This window comes from Lodderomyces elongisporus, chromosome 6 (genome assembly GCF_030384665.1).
Source record: "Lodderomyces elongisporus chromosome 6, complete sequence".
NCBI lineage: Eukaryota > Fungi > Ascomycota > Pichiomycetes > Serinales > Debaryomycetaceae > Lodderomyces > Lodderomyces elongisporus.
The window spans coordinates 1141643-1163978 of NC_083678.1; the positions used below are offsets into that span (position 1 = coordinate 1141643).

Here is a 22336-nt window from a genome sequence, read left to right on the forward strand (position 1 = left end):
TAACCGTTTGGTATCTTTTAAGCTTGTGTCTGCAGGTCATTTGAGAATAACTAAAACTTATTTGCTTCTACTCTCAAAAAGCAAAACCAACTTCTATATATATATTAATAAAACTATTGAGTATCAAACATTGGTTATCTTAAAGTTCAGTTCAAAGAGACATATAATTCCGCATCAATGTATGCGCAACGCAATCACGGTCCGTTTTCGGAAGTAGCCGCCTACACTTTCCTTTTGTACGTCAAAAATAGTAAAAAAAAAGAACACTAAACAAACGCAAGCAAACCACCACTCACCACCCACCACCCTAACAAGAACAACAACAATTTTTTTTTCTTCTCTTTTAATGCGAGAAAATAGAGAAAAGGCAGTGAATGAGCCACACCCATATTCACTTGAACCTCTCTTTTTTTTTATTCTTTTTTTGGGTGTTTTTTTTTTCCTTCTTGCTTGTGTGTCATATTATAGCCAAAGATGCGTTTTTAGATGCAGACAATACGGAAAGGCTTTTTCTATTTGATTAGTCATTACAAAGGGCGAGATAAAGGCGATTATTAATTGAATTTCGTAATTCCATCTTACACTATATCTTTAACCAATTACCCCCCCTCTCTCTTCTTGCTCCTTTCCATTTTCATTTTCATTTTCATTTTTTTCATTTTCATTTTCATTTTCATTTTCATTTTCGCTTCCCATTTCCGTCTCTAATCTTTATCCACATTAACTATGGTTAGATCTTCGGATGAATTCCTGGTTTCAAAACATAGCATGTCAGACGATGATCACCATTCAGTAATTGCTAACCTGGCAGAAGTCAGACCTTATGAGATACAGCCTTTACACTCGGAATCAAATTTACAATCCGAAGCTGTTTCTATTGCATCGAGTAATAATAGGTTAAGTCGAACAAAAACGAGCCAATCACAATTATCGAGAGTGCTAACTGGTATCAAAGATGATCAGTTACAAGATGAGGAAAACAAGAGTCAGTATAGAGAAAGGGGTGAGGCAGAGTTTATCTTTGTAGATGAGCTAGAAAAAGCAACGACACACAAGAGCAGATTTGGCGAGGAACTGAAAGAAAATCTAGATACAACAGGAGAATATGGTGCACGTTTTAGCAGCACTGAAGAAGAGAAAACGAGAGGACGAAAAAAGAGAAATGATGGACAAATTGGACAAGCTGGAGAAGAAGAGGTAGAAGATGACGAAGAAAAAGATGAAGGAGAAATAGTAACTGAAAAATCAGACTATAGAGTAGATGGTGGGTTTGCATGGTTAATGGCCGTATGCGCTATGCTTGCGCTGTTTTCTACATGGGGTGCCAATGCTGCGTTTGGTGTGTTTTTAAACTTTTATTTGAATAATGGCACTTTCCCAGAAGCTACCGAGTACGACTATGCGTTGATCGGTGGTATCGTTGTGTGTTTGGCCAATATATTGTCACCATTTAGCGCATTACTATACAAGGTATTTGGTTTCAAAGTAGTTTGCTTTATTGGCATTGTTTTCCAAACGGCTGGTTGGATTTTGGCATCGTTTTCCAAAAGAATTTGGCATTTGTATTTGACACAAGGTGTGCTTGTTGGTATCTCGTTCAGCTTAATCTTTATACCCGCTACCCTTGTTTTACCTACTTGGTTCCGTACGAGAAAAGCCGCATCAATGGGAACATGTGTTGCTGGAGCTGGTTTGGGTGGTCTTGTTTTTTCACTTAGTTTGAACAAGGTGATTCAAGAAACAGGTGACCAAAAATGGGCATTGCGAATGGTTGGTTTGGTTGCTTTGACCACTGCATCATTCTCAGCATTACTTATGAGACCAAGAGCGTACAATCCTCCTTCCTTAAAAGAAAGATTGAGCGCTGCATCGATCAAGAATCACATAAGGGTGATTTTTGATATTAAAGTGTTTAAGAATTTGGGCATCTGTTTTGTTTCATTGTGGTTTGCAATTGCATTACTTGGTTATACCTTGATGTTGTTCTCATTATCATCATACGCCACTTCAGTTGGCTTGAATCACTCTCAAGCTTCAACACTTACTGCGATAATGAATGCTGCACAAGTCGTGGGTCGTCCATCGATGGGATTAATAGCCGATAGAGTTGGAAGAGCAAACTTTACGGGTTCTTGTTCCTTGGTCATTTGTATCTTGTTGTATGCTTTCTGGATAAATGCAACAAGTTATGGCGCATTAATTGCCTTTTCCGTGATCATTGGCTTGATGATTGGTGTTGGTTCTTCTTTGGCACAACCACTTGCTGCTGATTCTCTTGAAGGAGAATTGGAGAAATTGCCCGCTGGATGGTCAGGTATCAACATCTTTGTTTCCTTTTTTTGTTTAGTTGCTGAAGTCATTGCATTGGCATTGGTGCAAAAGACAGCATCTAAACCATACTTGCATACTCAAATATTTGCTGGTACTTGTTTCTTTGCATGTTTCTTGGTAATTTTACCATTGAGAGAGTACTTGGTTCGTAAGGTGCTTACAGATAGATACGAACTGGCCAAGAATCGTTTGAAGGTGGTGGAAAATGGTGGCGGGTTTGTAGATAAGAATAGATATCTCAAAGCACAAGAAAAAGGTGATGATATCGAAGAAAACGAAGAAGAGATTCTACTCGAAAGAATAGAGAGGTACGAGCAACTTTTATCCACTTCAAGCAGAGCATACTTTATACGTTTAGCATACCCAATCAAAGTATAATATAAACATAGTCTGGGATTTTTTTCCCCGGTTATTTACTTATTGATAGCTTCTTTTTCTTCTTGTTCTACTACTTCTTCTTTAGTTAAACTCTTTTTTAGTACGTGCTTTCCGTATTTCGTTTCTTGTTTCTGCTTGTTATACGTTCCGTAATCAAGTTTTTTTTTTCCCTTTTATTCTTTTAATTCACTTTCACAAAGCAGAGTCAAAAAAGATATTATTAGCAGAGGTTCTACTCTCAAAACAGTTGTTATCTCAATTTGTGTATTATATAGTTTACAATATACATTAGACCAGGACGGAAATACACAAATGATATGCAACCCAGTTCCAACAATATAATGGTTTTCATTAATGAAAGCAATACACCGATACGTTGAATGTATATTGCTTCCAAATAAAAATTTGTCACCTCCTTAACGGTTAGATTTAGCAACTCTCTCCAACTCATCCTTCTTCTTAATAGCATAAGAAGTTGATGAACCCTTGGCAGCATTGATCAACTCTTCAGCCAAACATTCAGCAACAGTCTTGATGTTTCTGAATGAAGCTTCTCTAGCACCGATGGTGAGCAAAGCAATAGCTTGGTTGACTCTTCTCAATGGGGAGACATCAACAGCTTGTCTTCTAACGGTACCTGATGAACCAATTCTGGTAGAGTCTTCTCTAGCACCAGAGTTGATGATAGCATCAACAATGACTTGGATTGGGTTTTGTTCAGTCAAGACGTAGATGATTTCCAAAGCGTGCTTAACGATTCTGACGGCCTTCAATTTCTTACCGTTGTTTCTACCGTTCATCATCAAAGAGTTGGTCAATCTTTCAATGATTGGGCATTGAGCCTTTCTGAATCTCTTTGTAGCGTATTTACCAGCAGTGTGTGGGACAAAGACTGGGCTTCTGACTTGGATGTAGTCGACTAATGAGACATCGTTAACTTCAACATCTTCGAATGACCATTTGTTGAAAAGTTTAACTTCCCTTTGTGCTTCTTGAACATCTAATGGGATTGGAGTGGCCAAGTTGACAACTTGTAATTCCTCAACAACAACTTCTTCTTGTGGTTGTCCTTCAAATTGCTCTTCAACGTCAGACATGATGGATGTGATGGTCTATTTAGTTGTATGTATATGGTGGGGAGCTAACTAAACCAAACTAAAACTGGGAAAAGAGGCCGTTTTTTGATAATCTCTTGATCAGGATTCAATTTTCACTAGAATGTCTGAGGCCTTGCGTGCTGTAGAATTTTTCGTGTGGTTCGCGCACTAATCGAGAATCCCAAACGGACGGTGTGCATATCACATGATTAAAATAAATTAATGGTTGAAACCCTAAGAGTTTTGAGAGAGAGCATTAAGTTTGTACATGTTACACGACCACTAGTTTTTTTTTCAGTACTATACAGTGTATATCTGTGTATATCTGTGTATATGTTTATTGCAACCAAATGTATGATGTATACAATTGTGCTTGATTAATATTGAAGTTAGAGGACAAAGTAAAAGAGAAGGAAATGATGGATATGGAGTAGGATGTGGGAACAGAAGTGGTAATGGAAAGCAATAATACATTTGCTTGGAGCTGTGCTATATGTTTTGTTATATGAGTGCCACCGAAAGGGGAAAGAGTATAACTCGGTCACCCAATGTATATATATATAGCACTTCTATCAAACTTGATGACTTGACACTTGATGTTCTACGCTACTCATGACAGCTTTGTTTTGATCGCCTAATGTTTTTTTTTCTCACTTTTTTTTTCTCACTCTTCTTTCTTTGTCTTTGAGCATATACGATTAATGCTTACCATGAGGAAGCGAGTGTGAAAGTCAGAGAGTCGAGGAGTGGGTGGAGAATGTCAGAATTTCCTAATGGAAAAACCATCAGAAAAGGTGAAAACGTTTACATTTTGATTCTTTAATTCTTTAATTCTTCAATGTTTTCTCCTTTTTGTCTTGAACTTGGATAGGTGCCTTGTCTCTTGCGATAAAATTCTTATATTGTTTAGTATTATATCGGTAAAATGAAGGCAGCTCTTTGAATAGTACATAAATGTATCACTATATACTGTCTGTCCTCCAATCTTCACTTCCAATTGATACGTTTGGTATTTTTAACACTGATTTCTCAAATGTGGGGACAGTTAAATAATTTATCTTTGATTCATTTGGGAAATTTTTGCTTAACTTTTTTTTTTTTCTTTCTTTTCCATCCTTGAGCAAAGAAAAGCGGAGTCTCGCCGCCGATACAGGAGCAAAATATATACAAGTTTTTCTTTTGATAAATAGTTATGAGTGTCTCCCTTAGCCTTACTAATATTAATATAAACTTTCCGAAACCTCTACTTGCTAGCCTTCTTTCCATCCTCCCCCTTCCCCAATTGTTTAATAAATTCAAGATAAAATAAAAAGGATTAAACGAAAGAAAGAGCGAAAAATTACTAGATTTTAAGAGTAATAAAAAAATATATGAAAAGCAATGAATTTTTTTTTTTTGGGGGGGGGGGGGATCATACTGGATTCGCGGGTTAAAGGAAATATCTCACTTAAAGCTTGGTCCTTCAATGTCATATATGATTCATAAATTGTCATACTTGCCATGCTTGTCAAAATTTGACAAGGTTCGAGGTGCTGCTGATTTAAGGAAAGTTTAAAGCTTTGGTCCTGGATACGAGCAAACATCAGCTTGTTTAATTTTTTTTTTAATACTTTTTTTAAAATGGCTCGCACATCACCGAGACAATAGATCTGCATCTCTAAATAGCCTCTTTGTTGGAACAATAGATGACTCAACCCCACCATTTTTTATTTCCTTCGTCTCTTCTTAAAAAGCCTTTTTTTTACTTTTTCTTTTTTTCAAAGCAAAAAAAAAAGGAATTGCTACCAAATACACCGCCGCCGGATTTTCTCTTTGTCCCACTTCCTGAACCGGGAAATAAAATAAAATAAAATAAAAAAATACGCTGCAATTTTATACTATACCGTATTAGGACTTTCCAAAAGTTGCGGAATACACCCTAAACCTCCTCCTCTTTCGTTGTATTCCTCTTCTTCTCCCCCAAAACCATTTCCCACTTCTATAAGTTAGTGAATCGCGTTTCTCAAGGCGGCTAAATGTTTAAAGTAAATTAAAATAATGTATTATTTTGTAATTGTTTTTCCTAATTTTTCTTTAAATTTTACTTTTTTTTTTTTACTTACACAGACATTAGTCATATTATAATGTGAAATTTTGAAGATGAATATCATCTCAAGTTGACGATATAAAACTGAATGAAATTTCCCGGATATTGCTTTTGCCATCGAATAAAGCTGATTTTGAATACAGTTGATATTTTTTTGGATAATTGTAGATCAAGAATAACAATCATAATTAATTTAACAACAACAACAACAGATAAAATTAATAGATCTGAAATATTTACCATTCACATTTACTGCTGTCGCTACCACAACCTAGTTTAATCATTACAAACAGAAATAGAATTGCAAAATTACAAAATTGCAAGATTACAAAGTTACAAAATAAAAACATAAATTTTAATCATGTCAGAATTAGCTGAGAAAAGAATGGAGTCTGGCCTGGATCCAGAATACAATTTGCATTCGGATATCTCGTCTGCGTTAAACAAGAGTGATGGCGTTGAGGTTACAGAGGAATCAGAATTGGACCCTACATTGGAAACAGAAAGATTAGCTGAAGAGCTCGGAATCAACCACAAGAAACTTATGTGGAAAATCGATATCTGTACAGTGCCGCCATTCTGTCTCTTGTACTTTTTCTCCTTCTTGGACAGAGTCAATATCTCCAATGCAAATGTTTATGGTTTGACCGAAGAATTGAATTTAACTGGTAATCAATACAACACGGCATTGACCTTGTTCTTTGTGCCATACATTTTCTTTGAAATTGCTGGTAACTACGCCATCAAGTTTGTCAAACCACATCGTTGGCTCTCAGGGTCAGTTTTCCTTTTCGGATGTATCACTATTGGTATGGGCTTTGTTAAAAATTTTAGTGGTTTAGCCGCATGCAGATTCTTTTTGGGTGTTACCGAGTCAGCATTGTTTTGTGGTATGTTTTACTTGTTAGCTACATATTACTCAAAACCAGAGGCACAACGAAGATTTTCAGCATTCTTTTCCTGTACCGCATTGTCGGGAGCGGCCTCAGGTGCTATTGCATACAGAGTTGCCGAAATGGACGGATTACATGGCATTAGTTCATGGAGATGGATCTTTATCTTGGAAGGATGCGCAACAGTAATTGGAAGTTTTTTCTTGTATTTCATGATTGCCGATTTCCCTGAGGAGTCGAGGTTCTTGAATGCCAACGAAAGAAAATTTCTCAAGAGGAAATTGGAATTGTATTCTGGTACAGCATCAGCTTATGAGATCAAAAACACCTTTAAAGACGTTGTCAAGTGTCTTAAAGATTGGATGATTTGGCTTCCTGCATTATCTTATTTTGGTTTGATTATTCCATCCTATGGCTATGCATACTTTGCAGCCACTATCATCAAGCAAATGGGCTATACTGCAGTTGCAGCACAACAACACTCTGTTTACCCTTGGGTTTGCGCATTTGGAGTTATCAACATCACCGCATTCATTTCTGATTACTTTAAAAAGAGATTACCATTTCTCATCACTTCTTGTCTCATGGCCATTGCTGGTCTTGCCATGGTCTTGGGTGCCACTGAAAATGCACAAGTGCGTTATGGTGGGTGTTTCCTTGCAGCAAGTGGGCTTTATACTGCTATGCCACAAATTGTTTGTTGGGCAGCATTGAACAATGGTTCGCATATCCGTAAATCTGTTGGAACGGCATGGCAGATTGGGTTTGGTAACATTGGTGGTATCATTGCCACTTTTATCTTTTTGGCCAAGGATGCACCTGTTTACAAGCCAGGTTTATCGACTTCGATTGCAGCTGTTTGCTTTGCTATTCTCACAGGTGTGGCATATTTCGGTCTTTGCTATAGGTTAAACCACGCAAAAAAGACCGATGCTTACAAACAGAAATTTAATGAGTTGCCAGAACGTGAACAAATCAATCTTGGTGACAGAAACCCAACATTTGAATATTTGTATTAAAGTTGCGATATTTTTTTTCATGCTAGTTGATTTGATTTTATCCTTTTTCATTTCTGTTTTTTATTTTCTGTTTTACAAAGATTGATTTTTTTTTATTCCAAAAGTAATGATTAGATGATTACATTTACATAATTGTATACATAGCCTGTTAAAAAATTAGAAACAAAAGTTATTAATGACAATATGAAATGAAGTGTAGTAGTTGTAGTACAAGTATATGTAGTAATAGTAATTGTTGTTGTTGTTGTAATATACAATCGATTCCCTAATTCAGATTCACTCAATAATTGACATCACGTGCGTGTCTCCATAGCGATTGGTAGCAGTTGTATTACCGAGCTGATCCGGAACTAAGCCTCATACATTGCGTTTTGATGACGAACAATGCTAGACATTTTTACACCATAATGTAAAACCGAAAAACCGAAAAACCGAAAAACCGCAAAAAAAATGAATAACAAGTAGGGAGAAACGCAGGTAGAAAGGAAAAGGGGGTTAACATTTAATTAACTCATTAGCCACTTCATAATTCGAAAGAAGAAGAAAAAGAAGAAGAGAAAAGACCTTGGTCCAACTTGTAATTGATAAAGCTCAAATAAAATTGATAAACATCTTTGCTATTTGATCACTTTAAGACTTCGACACTGCCACTACTTCAAACCGTCATCATTCAAAAAAGAAAAAAATCTTGGGCTCTTTTCTTTTTTTTTTTTTAATTTCTTATATATATTTTTTTTTATTTCTTATATTTTCTAAATGTTTTTTTTTCTCAGCCCCGGATTTATTTATTGAAATTACAATCCACATAACCATCGATTCAAAATTCATATCAATACTCTCCTGATTATTCCTTCATCCTGATAATCAAACTTTCAAGACCTTTTGTTTCCGGTGTATTATCATACCATTTATAGTATCTTTCGCACGCAAATATGTCCAAAAACGAATACTTTAACTCTCCTGAAGGACCACCACCTAACTTTCAACAATCTCAGAGTCACGTAGGAGGTAATTCTTACGTGCCGCAAGCTCAGCCATCATACAATAACACTACACAAGATCGTGGAATGTTTAGTCACAATCAACCACAATATCAGCAAGGGTACGGACAAGGTCCACCACCAAATGCATACTATCAGCAACAACCAGGTTATGGGTAATATCCGCAACAACAATATCATCCACAGCAACAACCTATGTATGTGCAACAGCAAAGGTCCTCCAACAACAACGATTGCTTAATGGCATGTTTGGCAGCCATGTGTGTTTGCTGTACTTTGGATATGATCTTTTAAGTTTTGGCAATATGCTTCAATTGTGTGTGTGTGTGTGTGTGTGTGTGTGTCTGTGTGTGTTTGTGTGAATGTCTTGAAGAGGCACTTATCGATGACTATTGTCACAAATTTTTTCGTTACAATTCAGTTCTAATATTGTTGATACGAGACTAATATTGGTATTATTTTGTATACCTTGGGTATAGAATACTTCAATAACAATGTTAATACTATAATTTATTTATCTATCTATCTATCTATCTTTCTTCCTTTCTTTTATATTTGTTCTATCTATCTTTTTTTTTCCGTCTTTTCAATATTGACCCTTGTGGTTTGATCTATGTTCTACAATCTATATTTTGTATTCTTTGTTCTTCTTCTCTACCATGCTGTGTGCTTTATTGTACACCCTGTTTCTTTAAAATAGAATTGTCCATGTGTACAAAGTTTGTAGCTAAAATAAAATCAGCAAGAAGGACACATGCGGCATTGATTACAAATCCATAATGCAACATATTATGCTCAGCTAAAAGTCCGGTAAGATTGGGCCCAATGCATCGTGCAAACGTCTTTCCAATGTTGACTGTACCCAAAACTTTGACAAGCTCATTTCTTGGAACAATTGATGTTAAAAATACTTGTCGCGGCACAACATCCATCGTGGTCGTTGTATAGTATAGCACCAAAAGTACTGCAACTGGGGCGAATGTCTGACACATTGCTATAATGCCAAAGAATATCGAAGATGGTACTTGCGTAAACAATATTGCCTTTACTGGCCCCAACGATTTTGACAAGTATGCAGATGGTAAGGAGGAAAAAGCATCGACTGAATTTGTAATGAAGAAAAGAGTACCCAATGCACTTGCTGTCAATTCAAATGTAAGCTTCAAGTAGTAAATCACCCATGCTGACGGCATAAACCCGTAACCTAAAGAGTCAAGCATGAAAATAGACATGAGCTTGGGCAAATGCTTGCGAGTGGTTTTTGAAAATCCAAAAGCTCTAGAAGAAACAGAAGCCCTCAGAGAGATTTCCTCTGCTTCCACTGGTTCTGTTGCCTCTTCTTCTATCAATGGAGTCTCTTCAGTTCCAGATTCAATTGTCTCTTCCTGTTCTTCTTCCTGTTCTTCTTCCTCGTTCTCCGCAAAACTACTCACGTAAACTTCACATTTTTCCGAAAGCCCCATCATGATTGCAAACTTGACAATAGCGAAACCCAGGTACACAAGAAATACCGATTGATAACAATTTGTAAGATCCCAGCCTCGTATATCATGTAAATAATCCACCATAAATCCCGCTATTAATGAGCCTAATGCGGCACCTGCGGTTGCAAAAACACCATGGAATGCAAACACTTCGGGCCGGTGCACATGTGGAGTTAAATGAGCGATTGATGCCTCTTCCACAGTTTTGAAAGGACCCGTTTCATCACCTGAGGGAGAAATGACGCCAATGATAGCTGCAAGAAGCAAAATGGTGAAATCTGTAGATTTGGCAAAAACTATTCCCGACACAAGCATCATAAACGAGCCAATAAGCATAACTCTTCGACGACCTATTTGATCAGCATACCATGTCAAACAGTAAGATATAAGCGTATCACCTATTAGTGTTAACGTCATGAAAACACCAATTTTGGAGGGCGAGATCTTAATTGATCGAAGGTATAATACAAGAACTTGATTCGTGAGGCCATATGAGGCCATTCTAAGGAATACTGAGAGCCATAGTAGTCGGATGTCCAAAGTACTTTCACCAAGTGTTTTAAGCAAATGCATTAATGGATCTAGTAAATTTATGATACTGAAATGAGTAAATGACAAAAAAGTATACAAGGGTAAGTAATGTGGGAAATACTTTCCATATATATGTATCGGATTTTTTTTTTTTCAACCTGATACTGTAAAGAGTCGGATAAGTTAAGATGCGTTTGTTTCTCGATTCACAAATCCGTAACAAGAGCAATTCTTTCGAGAGACTGATTGAAACCTACAATTTACACCAATCTTATCAAATACCTGATACGAATATTGAATCGATACACCGACTCATTTATGTTATAAATCAAATAATTAGATAAAGAAAGATTATAAATGGGGAAGAAAAAAAAAAAAAAAGAAACAAATCGAAAATTGAAACAATTCATTTGTAAGGGCTTCTTTTCTTAATTCTAACAAACACAATCATCTATATGTACTTCTATTAACTACACTTTGGTACTGCTTTTAGCAAAAAGCAGTTTAAACACGTCCCCAACCGGTACTGTGATAGACTGGGCTTCTTTCATGTCCGTAACCTCGTCACCTTTTTCCAACAAAATACAATCTCTTGCAACAATATAACCTCTAATTATAAGCATTATTGTGGCACATGCTAAGAACATCACACCTGTAAAGATTGAGCAATCTCTGTAACTTGATGGATTAACTTCGGCACCACTACCCTTGGTCAACTTGACACCAATCACGGGGGAAAACAAACCAGCAGCACCCAAAATAGACCAGACCTGGCCAAAGACTATATTCATTTTCTGGATGCCAAAAATCCTTGCAATCAATGGGGCTATAATTGGATATATTGAACCCATTAATGCGCCCATTATCAAACCAAAAATCAACGCTGTGGCATAATTGCGTGCTGGAACCCACATTGCTAAGCAAAAGATTCCGGCAATGTAGTAAGCAATGGAACCCACAGTTGCAGCGCCATACTTATCTGACAAGAAACCCACTAGTGGCCTTCCAAGCAATGAGCCAAGTTGCACCATGGCAGAAGCAATCGAGCCTTGTCTCTCACTATACCCGAGACTGGTTGTAAAGTTGGCCAAGGTATAAAGCACAATCACGTAACCGAAAATACAAGCAATCACAAATATCATCAATAACCAATAGCCAGCCAATCTGCAGCATGAAAAATTAAAAAAGTCAAATTGAATGTGGTGTGTTTGAGCCTTACTCTTGGCAAAAAAAATGGCAATCCATGTCAAGCCAAATCCAATAATACTTTGAACTCTTAATGCCCAAAACACGCCTTTGGTGTCAACAACTTTTTGCATACCCAAGTTGAACACAATACCACCAAGACCGGAGCCTCCTGCGCCAATACCAGAAGCCAAAACTCTTTTCTTCTTGAACCATTGTGGCATTACTGACATTGCTGGGATAGAGGGAAGTGCCAATCCGAAACTCTGCATCAAACCTTGGGTGCAATATAGTTGCCAAAGCTTTCTGGACCAACTGGCAAGCATCAAGGCTGTAAATTGTAAGCAATTACCAATTATAAGTGTATTTCTAAACCCAATGTAGCCTTGGATTACTGTAATCACTGGTGCAAAAAATAATCCTACACCAAGTGACATGCCTCCAATATAACTATAGTCCATCTTTGTAGCACCTTCGAATGTATCATTTGTCAAGTAGTTTGCAAAGTATATAGCAAACCCAGAGTTCATACCCCATGTACAGGCATAGAATATCACACAAGCACCACACACAACCCATGCATAACCTTTGTCAATATCTGGGTCATCTTCGTTGACTATTGCTGGTGGAGGAGGTACTTCTTCAGGGTTTGTTTTCTCATGCAAGAGTCCGTTATCAGCAATAGTGCTGCCGGATTCTTTTCTTGTTAATGTTTCTGGATCTATCAATGGCATCTTTTTGTGACACGTGGTGAAGTTAATGATAAAACCATTTGAAATCGTCAAGAGTTTTGCGGAAATTGATACATTATATATAGCTTCCAGTACCTCATGGCAATAAAACCAAGACTCTTTTATTTCTCCCTGCTTGTCGAATGAAATCCCCATATACTTTTCCTCTTCCTCTTTCTCTTTTCTTCTTTAGTTCTCTTTTTCGGAAAGTGTTTATTAAACCAGTTTATCTCAAAAAATCGGCTCGACTCGAATATCAAAGATGATGAATAAGAAAAGGCAATAGAGTTTGAGAGCGGATTTTAGAACTTTTTTTATTGTAACCGCGGATATAATGCCAGCTTTTTTGAACTATCTGTATATGTGATTCACCTTCTTCTCTCTATTTCTTTCTAATTCATTCAATTGCAAACACACACCGCCGATTTTGTTGAATAAAATTTGGGTTTGCTTAATCTGATTTGAAGAATGCTTTACTAATGAAAAATGTCAATAATAGACACGGCCGCGGCCACATTAGTCAGTCCTGCCATTTTGTTTTACTTTTCATGGCAATAATCTGATGGGTTGGTGGGTGATTAGATCAAAGAGTAGTACTGAACGGCTGGATTATCTTGAAAGTTTAGAAAAAACCGTTGAAACTCAATAATTATCTCCGCCCCGTATTATTTCCCCACTACCAATTACCACTTTTTCGCTTTTTGTATGGCTATTTGTTTGTTTGCTTCCGTTGAATGAAACTATTGCCAGCTATTGATACTTGTGGTATAATAATTTGCATTAACATATTCATAGGTTTACTTTTTCTTTTTTTGCCTACTGGTGTTAATCTAGAAATTGGTTCCAAACTTCCGAGATATGCATAAAATGCTATTCTCAATGAACTCGTAATATGTTTCCATATTTTCGCAACAAAATTTTTTCCTTTTCTCTTTTTTTTTTTCAATTTTTATTTTTTGTTGCAATCTATTCACTAATCCTTTTACTAAAGAATGCAAATTAAGATGATCTAGATTTCGTGAAGTAGTCAATGTGGCAATTGTGACTTGAATTATTCAAATGACTAGCCAATAAACAGAGTAGCTTAGCATGAACAATACCGAAATATCGCAAAAGAGAAAAAACAAAAATTGGGATTTTTATATTAAATTTTCATTGATAATTTAAGTTAGTGTAGGTAATGCAATTCCAAACTTTTTTTGCTTGAATTCGGCTTGAAGTCGGTTTTTCTATTATCAAAGCACTCAATGTATCTATGTGCCCCCAAGGATTACAGTCAAAATTGTCACATATTAATAAAGAGGACAAGAGAAAGAGTTGAAATCACTACTTTTGCTATATTTGCAAGAATCACGTGACAATATCATTAGCTATCTTTCAAGACCAGATTTTAAGGTTTTATAAAGCTACTTTATTGTGTGAATTACTTTTTATTATGTACATTTCGAATTCGCTAAACAATACCTTGATAATTCAGTAAATGAACAGCAAAAACAACAACAACAACAACAATAAACAATAACAACAACAAAACAAAATAGACTCAAAGCATTTACTTGATACTGATGTTGGCTCTTTGTTGCATAGCAGCCTTGTGCATTTGAAGCCTCTTTTCATACCCTGATGATTTACCATTATAAGCGTTGATCAACTCTTCAGCAAGTCTCACTGCAAAATCGTTATTCTTCCTCTTTTTACTAGCTTCCAAAATCCACCCAATAGCAAATCTGTTTCTTTGTCTTTCATTTAAAGCCACTGGGATAATTGTTCTTTTGGCAACACCGGTGGAAATGGATCTTGTCTTTACGAGTGGTCCCAAGTTTACTAAAGTCTCTTTCAAGACTTCGATTGGATCTTTTCTCAATTTCATTTGCACAATGTAGAGAGCACGACTCACTGTTTTTTGGGCCAATGCCTTCTTACCGTGTCTCATAATGACATTGACGAGGTTCTGAACAATAGGGTCGGCTTTCAATGGCACTTCCTTGTTTGAATAAGCATAAGTCTCTTCAATTTGTTCGATTGTTGGTTCAAAGCTTCTATTGATATATGGCTCCGGTTGTGTGATTTGACCAAGATAAATCTCTTCTGCTGTTTCGTGATTCTGTTTACCATTCTTCAATTGACGTACTGCATCGATCCACTTGTCAAGATCTTCTTCAGTGACTTTTTCCTTGTCAATAGGATATATTTCAGCAAACAATGATTTTTTTGTTTGTTGGCTAGAAGTTTTTAACGAGGAGCCAGGCTTATTTACAGATTTTGCTGCTGCTGTTGTTGTTGATGTTGCTGGCGATATCAGCTGAGCTAATTTAGCCGGTTTTTTAGCCTCTGGCTGTGTTTCCTTGATAGGCTGTGTAGGCTTGGTTTCACTAGTGGTTGTTGCTGGTACAGGTTTCTTTGGTATATCTGTACTATTGTAGCGCACACTTCGAAGAAGCGCCATTCCGGGCATCTTGACATGCTGACTTCTAAGTCTAATACAGGAGCGGACTAACGACATTGGTATGCTTCACTTGGGTAGTAGTAGTGGACAAAAGTAGTGGTAGTAGCAGAGTTGGCTTTGACAATGGTGTTAGTAGTGAATTTTAGTTGGACTTGGTTTGGACTTGGTTTGGGTTTGTACTGGAAATTGAAAAATTTTGTTACCAATGCGATTTGTAATGGTGAATATCTGCCTTCTTTTTTTTTTTCTTCTTTTAACTTTTTTTTTTTCTTCTTTTTACTTTTTTTTTCTTTTTTTTCAATTCATTTTTTTTTCTTCCTGTTTTGTTGCGCGAAAAGATCACCAATATACTTTTGACGGATATGCATCCAAATAAAGGTTCGGATAAGGCTAACTTGTTTTGTACACAATCAAAGGTATAAAAGTGGGGAAAGCAAAAACAACGACTAAGCAAACAAAGAATCTCAATAAGTATGCTAACAATAACAGCAGTGTAAATGCCTGTTGTCTTTGTCTTACTCCAATCTCATTTACTTATATACATCAATTTTTTATAAGCCTCAATATTCATTTCTTCGTGTTTTTTCTTCCTCCCCCCTCCCACATGAACTGTCTTTAATTGCTAAAGTGCTTGAATACAAAGTACGATCCTACAATCTAGATATTGATGAGATTAAGGAGAAACCAAAAAAAAATATAAAGAAACCAGTGGCTGGACCTGCGCATAAAAGACCTATTCAAATTATTTTTGTATATATATATATATATATATACGTATATATATGTATCCACATATAAACAAACCTTGTCTGAAATTATAACTAAAAGGAAAATACAATGGAGAAAATCAAAGAGTTGAAACATCAGCCGCTCATTGAGGTAGATATAGCAAAAGAAATAAATGTTGAAAAGATCTCAGAAACGCACTATACGGGGTTGAAACCTTTGTTGAAGCCATATTTGGGACGCCGTGGTGTTTATGGTGGAGCTATATGCGCACAAGCTGTCCTCGTAGCAATTCGATCATCACCTAAAGGGTTTAGACCAAATGCGATGCACACTTTTTTTATACGTGCAGTGGATGAAGAGTCTGTGATTGATTGGAAGGTGCAAAACATTTCCAATGGAAGATCGTTTGTTAATAGGAGCGTCAATGCTATACAGAATGGTAAACCTGTCTTTACGGCAAATATCTCACTAACACTGAACAATACATTGAAGCTGGAGACAAAATTAAGGCAGGGGCAAGGGCTGGATTCGGAACTGGGTTTTAAAACTTTTACTTATCAAGCCACACCAGGACCAAAGTTGGATATTTGCAATTTAAGAGAGGCTGAACTTTTGGGTAACTCGATTCTCCATGTATCAATAAAGTTTCCAGTTGCATCACAACCTGTTGATGTTTTACCTTATTTCATCAAATACGGTGTTGAAGGAAGAGAAACCATTAGACCATTAACTCCGGAGTACGAATATTGTGCATTCACATGGATTACCGATTGGATGGAATTGGATAGAGTTTTGGACGTTATGGGGTATAAGGATATTATTGCAACTTTTGATGCTTCCTTGGACCATACCGTTTACTTCCACGACGATGACCTTGATCCTACACATTGGATTGCTGTTTCATTTAAAACTACAAGATTAAATCATGATCGAGCACTATTGATTTGTAACATGTTTAACGACAAGGGAGTGCATGTGGCCACCGTTGTCCAAGAGAGGTTGTTCAAAGGAAATTTTGATAAAAACAAGCTCTAGAGAATACGAGGAAAATCTAAAATAATAATAAAACAAACAAACAAACAAACAAAGAAACAAACAAATAATTATCACCAACTTAGAATTGGTCTTCAATAATACAATACTCAGTTATCTACGGTTGAGCAAAAAACTAATAAAAACAAAGAGGAGTTAAATTCGTTTAAAATAAACAATAGAAATTTGCTTTTGATTTCATTCATTCTAAATAGTACACTAATTCAATATATTATTGGTCCCTCTTTTTTTTTTTTTTTAATCTTTTTCCAATCCAACTATTTTGTTTTAGTTTTTGTTATTTTTTTTTTTCAGAATCTAGATGGTGACCTTGAACGGGATCTTGACCTATCTCTATGTCTTGATGGCACGTAACTATCTGTTTGGGGTCTTGCATCTCTAGAGCGCCCTGGCACATACGAGTCTGTGTGTCCACCATAATGACCACCTCTACTGTAATTACCGTTACCACCACGTCTTTCTCGTGAATATGGTCCACGTTCTGAACGACCAGGCACGTATCTGTCATGTCCGCCTCTGTAGCGTGGTGGTCCATAATTATCTCTTCCTCTTCCTCTACCTCCACGGTAAGAGGGTGGACGGTATTGTGGAATATAATCACCATTCAACAATAAATGAGATGCAACAATCTCTTCATTTCTAGTTGTGAATTCAAGCTTCCAAATTCCATCTCGGGGTCCTTTATCTTCCTCAAATGTCCATTGACCAATTGCCTTAACTGGGATATATTCAACATATAATGGAAGCCTATCGGTGAAGAATTCACGTGGTTCAACCGGTGCGGAGGCTTTTTCTTTTTCCTCTTCAGACAAATCATCGTAAATACGCTTTTCATGTTCAAATCGTTCTGTCTCGCGATTTTCAAATTCTTCCTTGAGTCTAAGGTCTTCTTCCTCACCGGGGTAAATGGACCCACTCAATTGAGATCTGAGAAACTCTGCACCTTCTTCGTTGCTTACCAAAACAATCGCATGGGTTCTCAATCTGTTCAACCATGCTCTGTCAATATTGAATTTAATGTCCTTGTTTGACTCGGCCAAGCTACGCAAGTACCTTTGGAAATCTCCGGCATTAAGCGGCTTACGCAAGTTTCCAATAAATAATGCTCTTGTTACATGAAACAGTGGTTTCTCGGTAACTTCGTAAACAACATCTTGGACTTCATCATCTTGCTTAGTTCTACCACCATTCTTAGCCTCATTATCATCACCATTACCATTTTCGTTTTCAATTCCATCTCCCTCTTCGTTTTCTTTTCCATTTCCATTTCCATTTCCATTTTCATCACCATCCCTGTCCATGGCGTCATCATCAGCTTCACGACGGACGGGACGACGAGAAGGCAAGTCCAAGCCAATCATATCAGGTCTTCTCTCCGGTGGTGGTTCTCTTGGAGAAGCAGGTTTTCCATACTGGTAGTATGGTTGGGGTTCGTCCCTATCTATATCACGATCGAGTTCCACGTCACTCATCCTACTCGCTATTACTCTTGGTGATTTACTTGCTATTGAAGTTTATCAAAAGTTGACGATTATTCACAAATGGATGGACAATTGCTGTTGTGTATTCTTTTTCTTTGTTGACGTTGTTTTTTGTGGAGCGGTATTTTTTTCGTGCGCGAAAGTCACTCTGCTAAATCTACCAAAGTCCACTTCGAGGATAGAGAGAGAGAAACAAAGAGAGAGAAAAAGAGAAATGATACAGATTTTTGAAACGCTTTTGAGTATCGGCGTGAGCATTGTTTAATGGTTGATTAATGACAAAACGACATGGTCTAGAGTTTAGTTTGCTATTGTACATTTTTTCCCCCCTTAATGTTTCTTTTCTAAGAAGTTGTAATTATTTAGACCTAATAAAGCTGACCGTTACTATTATCTTTAAGCCATCCATAGACTTTTCACTACATCGAATAATCCGTTGCTTGTAGTCTCCATCACGTAGATTCCATACATGGCAACACAAGTACCAAAAGTCAACAATTTAGTAGCAACTCCGTACCAAGCATTATAAACCCTTTTTGGAATATAGTCTATTATACAACTCTTGAAACCAGCGTGACAGTGAAACAACGTCAACACTGAGAATGTAGCATCAATGACTGGGAACTCAACACCAGCAACAAAAGGGGTCATCACAAGGGGCACCATTGCTATCGATATAATTCTATCATAAGTCCAGTGATATGAGCCATCGTAAGCGTTAGGTAATGGTGGTTTGTAAGCCTCATTAACGGTTTCAACAATGTATCCTGGTGGCTGTTCAATAAGCTTGTACTTTGACCAATCTGGAAGCAAGCGTAGCGTTCTTGCATGAAAATTCAAACCAGGTTTAAGTATAGAAGGTCGACTGACCCTAGAAACAATGGAGAACATTGCGTTGGAGCTTTCGATTATCGTTGGATAAAGTTATACACTGATAAAAGGTATATTTATCTTCTGGGGAGATTGAATAGAGATGCAAACGCGAGACTATGATTTTTCAGCCTTCTATTTCTTTTTTTCTTTTCTTCTTCGTACCAGTTACTTTTGAAAATTAAATGACAGTCGAGAACGATACTTTTACTATATCATGTTATGTTTGTAAACATAAAATAAAGATTATAGGGATGCTTTCAACTCTGAATTTAATTTATCATGTAGCCTTTGAATCAAGTGACCAAATTGCAAGAGAAAGGCTAGACAAAAGAGGGAAAGAGAACAAGGCACAATCTTGCTAGTGTAGAAAGGTTTATCATTCGAAATGTTTTTTTTTTAATTAGAAACAAACACAGACAACAACATACACAATGAGTTGATAAAGAATTATAAATATATACATATATAAACAGAACAGTGAGATCACGACAAAGGCAACCCAAACAAACCAAAACAAGACAAAATGAAACAAACAATGTTTGGTGCATCATTTAAGAATTCATTGTAGTATTAGAATGGTAAACAACCATTCTTCTTACCACGAGGCGACATGCACTCCTGGAATCAAACCGGCTCTAGCTCTGTTTCTGAATGCAGTTCTGTTCAATTTAAAATCACGAATCAAAGACTTTGAGTTCCCCGTCGCCACACAACGGTCTCTAATCTGTGTAAATGAAGTGTACTTGGGCATACTTGTCAACTGCAAGTTAGCTTCGACTCTGACTCTTGGTGGTAATTCTTCATTGCGTGCAATGTATTTCAAAGCATTTCTTGTCACTTCGTATTCAGCAAACTGAAGTCTCTTGAAATGATCCCTAAGGACACGTGCGTTGATGTGTGCGTGTTTTGGAATGTCAAATTTTACTGGGAATCTAAATGGCATCTTAACGTATGAATGGATATGAAGTTAGTGTTTTCAAAACTTGTTGAGTTGTTCTTGATGGTGGTTAAGTCTATCATAATCTACAATAATACAGGGCCAATTTTTTGTTAAAATTTTCCTTCAGTTGAGGTCGATAAAGGTAGCGCAGCGCTACGACCGATAGGTCCAAAAAAAAAGAAAAAAATTGGAAATTGGGAATTAAGATTTGGAAAGAAGATTTGAAACTCCGCATTTAAACTAAATTTTAAAAAGAAGAAGAAGAGGAGGAAGAGGAGGAAGAGGAAGAAGAGGAGGAAGAGGAAGAAGAAAGAGGAAGAAGAAAGAGGAAGAAGAAAGAGGTGGATGAGGTGGATGAACTGTATACTTAATTATATGATACTAATAGTTATCCCATAATCAATACCGATATAGGACCTACAAAATCACAATAACATTAGTATGATTGGCAACTTCTTTTAGTAATATATTGTGGCTTTTCAACATTAAAGAAGGATAAACAATAGTAGCCAGATGTAGTTTTTGGTAAACAATGGAATTTGTAAAACCGTAGTCGGCAGACGTAGAAGCAGATGCAGAGGCAGAGCGAGAGGAGGGAAAAGAGATCGAGGTAGATCGGTAAAGGCGAGAACGATCCAAGATGGTAGGCGCTCAGTATAAATTGATATAATCACCATGATCTCAAGGTTTCAAAATTCCCGAACACAACAAACTTCGGTATTCTCAAACATACTCTATTGCTATTAACCTTTTTCCCCCCCTTTCTTTCCTTTTTCTTTTTTCTTTCTTTCAAACATTAAATTGCAAAACAGCAACAACGAATAGAGAAAAATTAAATGTTTACGGGATTAATAGAAACCATCGGCACGGTGTCCGAATACATCAAACATGATACATCATCCTCAGGCGGCAGTGGTGTCTCAATCACCATCACGGATTGTTCGGAAATTCTTGAAGATGTGCACCTCGGTGATTCGATATCGACCAACGGAGTCTGTCTTACAGTGACGGACTTTGATGCTGCAAAGACATTTTTTAAAGTTGGAGTAGCCCCTGAGACGCTACGCAAAAGTAATCTTGGCTCATTAGAACAAGGTTCCAAAGTCAACTTGGAAAGAGCAGTGACTAGTGATGTCAGACTTGGTGGACATGTAGTCCAGGGACATGTCGATACCATTGCCAACATTGTTTATCGTAAGCCAGATGGCAATGCCATTACATTTACTTTTGAATTAAGGGACAAAGAGTTTATCAATTATATTGTCCACAAAGGATTTATTGCCATAGATGGCACTTCGTTGACAGTGACCAATGTCGATGACACCAAGGCGCAATTTTCAATAATGTTGATCAGCTACAGTCAAGAAAAAGTTATATTGTCCAAGAAGGATGTTGGAGACACAGTCAACATCGAGGTTGATTTGACAGGAAAATTGATTGAAAAACAAGTGGAATTGAACTTGAAATCGCAGATTGAAAAGGGGGATAGTGCATTGAATAACTTAATTGCTGCATTGGTGGAAAAGAAGGTCAAGGAGTTGATAAAATAGGAAAAATAATAATATTAAAAAAAAAGAAAAACAACTTAGCATAAATAGAATTTGTAATGAAACTTAAGGAACAATTTTACAAACCAAATTCAAAGCTAGTAGTGATTACAATGATTATAAAGGTTGTAAAGAAAACATAAAGAAGAAAAGGTGAAAGCAGAATCTAAAACTAGAAAAAGATATTGAGGAGGAATAGAGAACATCAAAAGATGGTTCTAACAAAACTTGTGGCAAAGTATGCTTGTCGTTGTCGTTGTCGTTGGAGTCGGGATGTAGGACTGGTAAGAAGTGTACCTCTCAAGTGCGTATTCCAATATTGGTTAATTTTTTTTTGCCCCGGTTTCATGAATTTTTGAGAGGCAAAAAAAAAAAATGTATCGAGACCTCCAGAATTGACCACAAGCAAACTCTCCTTCCCACCTTCAAAATTCAAAACATAAAGTAAAAAAAAAGAGAAAATAAAGACAAAGCATCAATAGATTTATTGACTCATTACATATTCTGCAAATACACCTAGTAAACTGGAAA

General features: G+C 36.7%; 10 protein-coding genes across 10 annotated transcripts; 4 read left to right on the plus strand and 6 right to left on the minus strand. All coding sequences in view use genetic code 12, as the record gives it.

Annotated features, from left to right (window-relative positions):
* Positions 1-726: 726 nt before the first annotated feature.
* PVL30_004910 (uncharacterized protein) lies at positions 727-2709 on the plus strand (the record flags this gene model as incomplete). The annotated part of the gene is made up of 1 exon (XM_001525004.2): positions 727-2709. One exon carries the CDS (start codon positions 727-729, stop codon positions 2707-2709), a length of 1983 nt encoding a protein of 660 aa, XP_001525054.2.
* Positions 2710-3125: 416 nt separating this feature from the next.
* RPS5 (ribosomal protein S5) lies at positions 3126-3806 on the minus strand (the record flags this gene model as incomplete). The annotated part of the gene is made up of 1 exon (XM_001525005.1): positions 3126-3806. The coding sequence occupies one exon, from the start codon at positions 3804-3806 to the stop codon at positions 3126-3128; it is 681 nt and encodes a 226-aa protein (XP_001525055.1).
* A 2447-nt stretch (positions 3807-6253) lies between these two features.
* Positions 6254-7804, plus strand: TNA1 (High-affinity nicotinic acid transporter; the record flags this gene model as incomplete). The annotated part of the gene is made up of 1 exon (XM_001525006.1): positions 6254-7804. One exon carries the CDS (start codon positions 6254-6256, stop codon positions 7802-7804), a length of 1551 nt encoding a protein of 516 aa, XP_001525056.2.
* A 932-nt stretch (positions 7805-8736) lies between these two features.
* On the plus strand, positions 8737-8964 carry PVL30_004913 (uncharacterized protein; the record flags this gene model as incomplete). Its single annotated transcript, XM_001525007.1, has 1 exon — positions 8737-8964. The coding sequence occupies one exon, from the start codon at positions 8737-8739 to the stop codon at positions 8962-8964; it is 228 nt and encodes a 75-aa protein (XP_001525057.1).
* Positions 8965-9476: 512 nt separating this feature from the next.
* Positions 9477-10790, minus strand: PVL30_004914 (uncharacterized protein; the record flags this gene model as incomplete). The annotated part of the gene is made up of 1 exon (XM_001525008.2): positions 9477-10790. The coding sequence occupies one exon, from the start codon at positions 10788-10790 to the stop codon at positions 9477-9479; it is 1314 nt and encodes a 437-aa protein (XP_001525058.2).
* A 500-nt stretch (positions 10791-11290) lies between these two features.
* On the minus strand, positions 11291-12739 carry PVL30_004915 (uncharacterized protein; the record flags this gene model as incomplete). Its single annotated transcript, XM_001525009.2, has 1 exon — positions 11291-12739. One exon carries the CDS (start codon positions 12737-12739, stop codon positions 11291-11293), a length of 1449 nt encoding a protein of 482 aa, XP_001525059.2.
* Positions 12740-16019: 3280 nt separating this feature from the next.
* On the plus strand, positions 16020-16946 carry PVL30_004916 (uncharacterized protein; the record flags this gene model as incomplete). The annotated part of the gene is made up of 1 exon (XM_001525011.2): positions 16020-16946. The coding sequence occupies one exon, from the start codon at positions 16020-16022 to the stop codon at positions 16944-16946; it is 927 nt and encodes a 308-aa protein (XP_001525061.2).
* Positions 16947-17254: 308 nt separating this feature from the next.
* On the minus strand, positions 17255-18436 carry PVL30_004917 (uncharacterized protein; the record flags this gene model as incomplete). The annotated part of the gene is made up of 1 exon (XM_001525012.1): positions 17255-18436. The coding sequence occupies one exon, from the start codon at positions 18434-18436 to the stop codon at positions 17255-17257; it is 1182 nt and encodes a 393-aa protein (XP_001525062.2).
* A 405-nt stretch (positions 18437-18841) lies between these two features.
* On the minus strand, positions 18842-19336 carry PVL30_004918 (uncharacterized protein; the record flags this gene model as incomplete). Its single annotated transcript, XM_001525013.2, has 1 exon — positions 18842-19336. One exon carries the CDS (start codon positions 19334-19336, stop codon positions 18842-18844), a length of 495 nt encoding a protein of 164 aa, XP_001525063.2.
* Positions 19337-19913: 577 nt separating this feature from the next.
* Positions 19914-20261, minus strand: MRP2 (40S ribosomal protein mrp2, mitochondrial; the record flags this gene model as incomplete). The annotated part of the gene is made up of 1 exon (XM_001525014.1): positions 19914-20261. One exon carries the CDS (start codon positions 20259-20261, stop codon positions 19914-19916), a length of 348 nt encoding a protein of 115 aa, XP_001525064.1.
* Positions 20262-22336: the final 2075 nt, after the last annotated feature.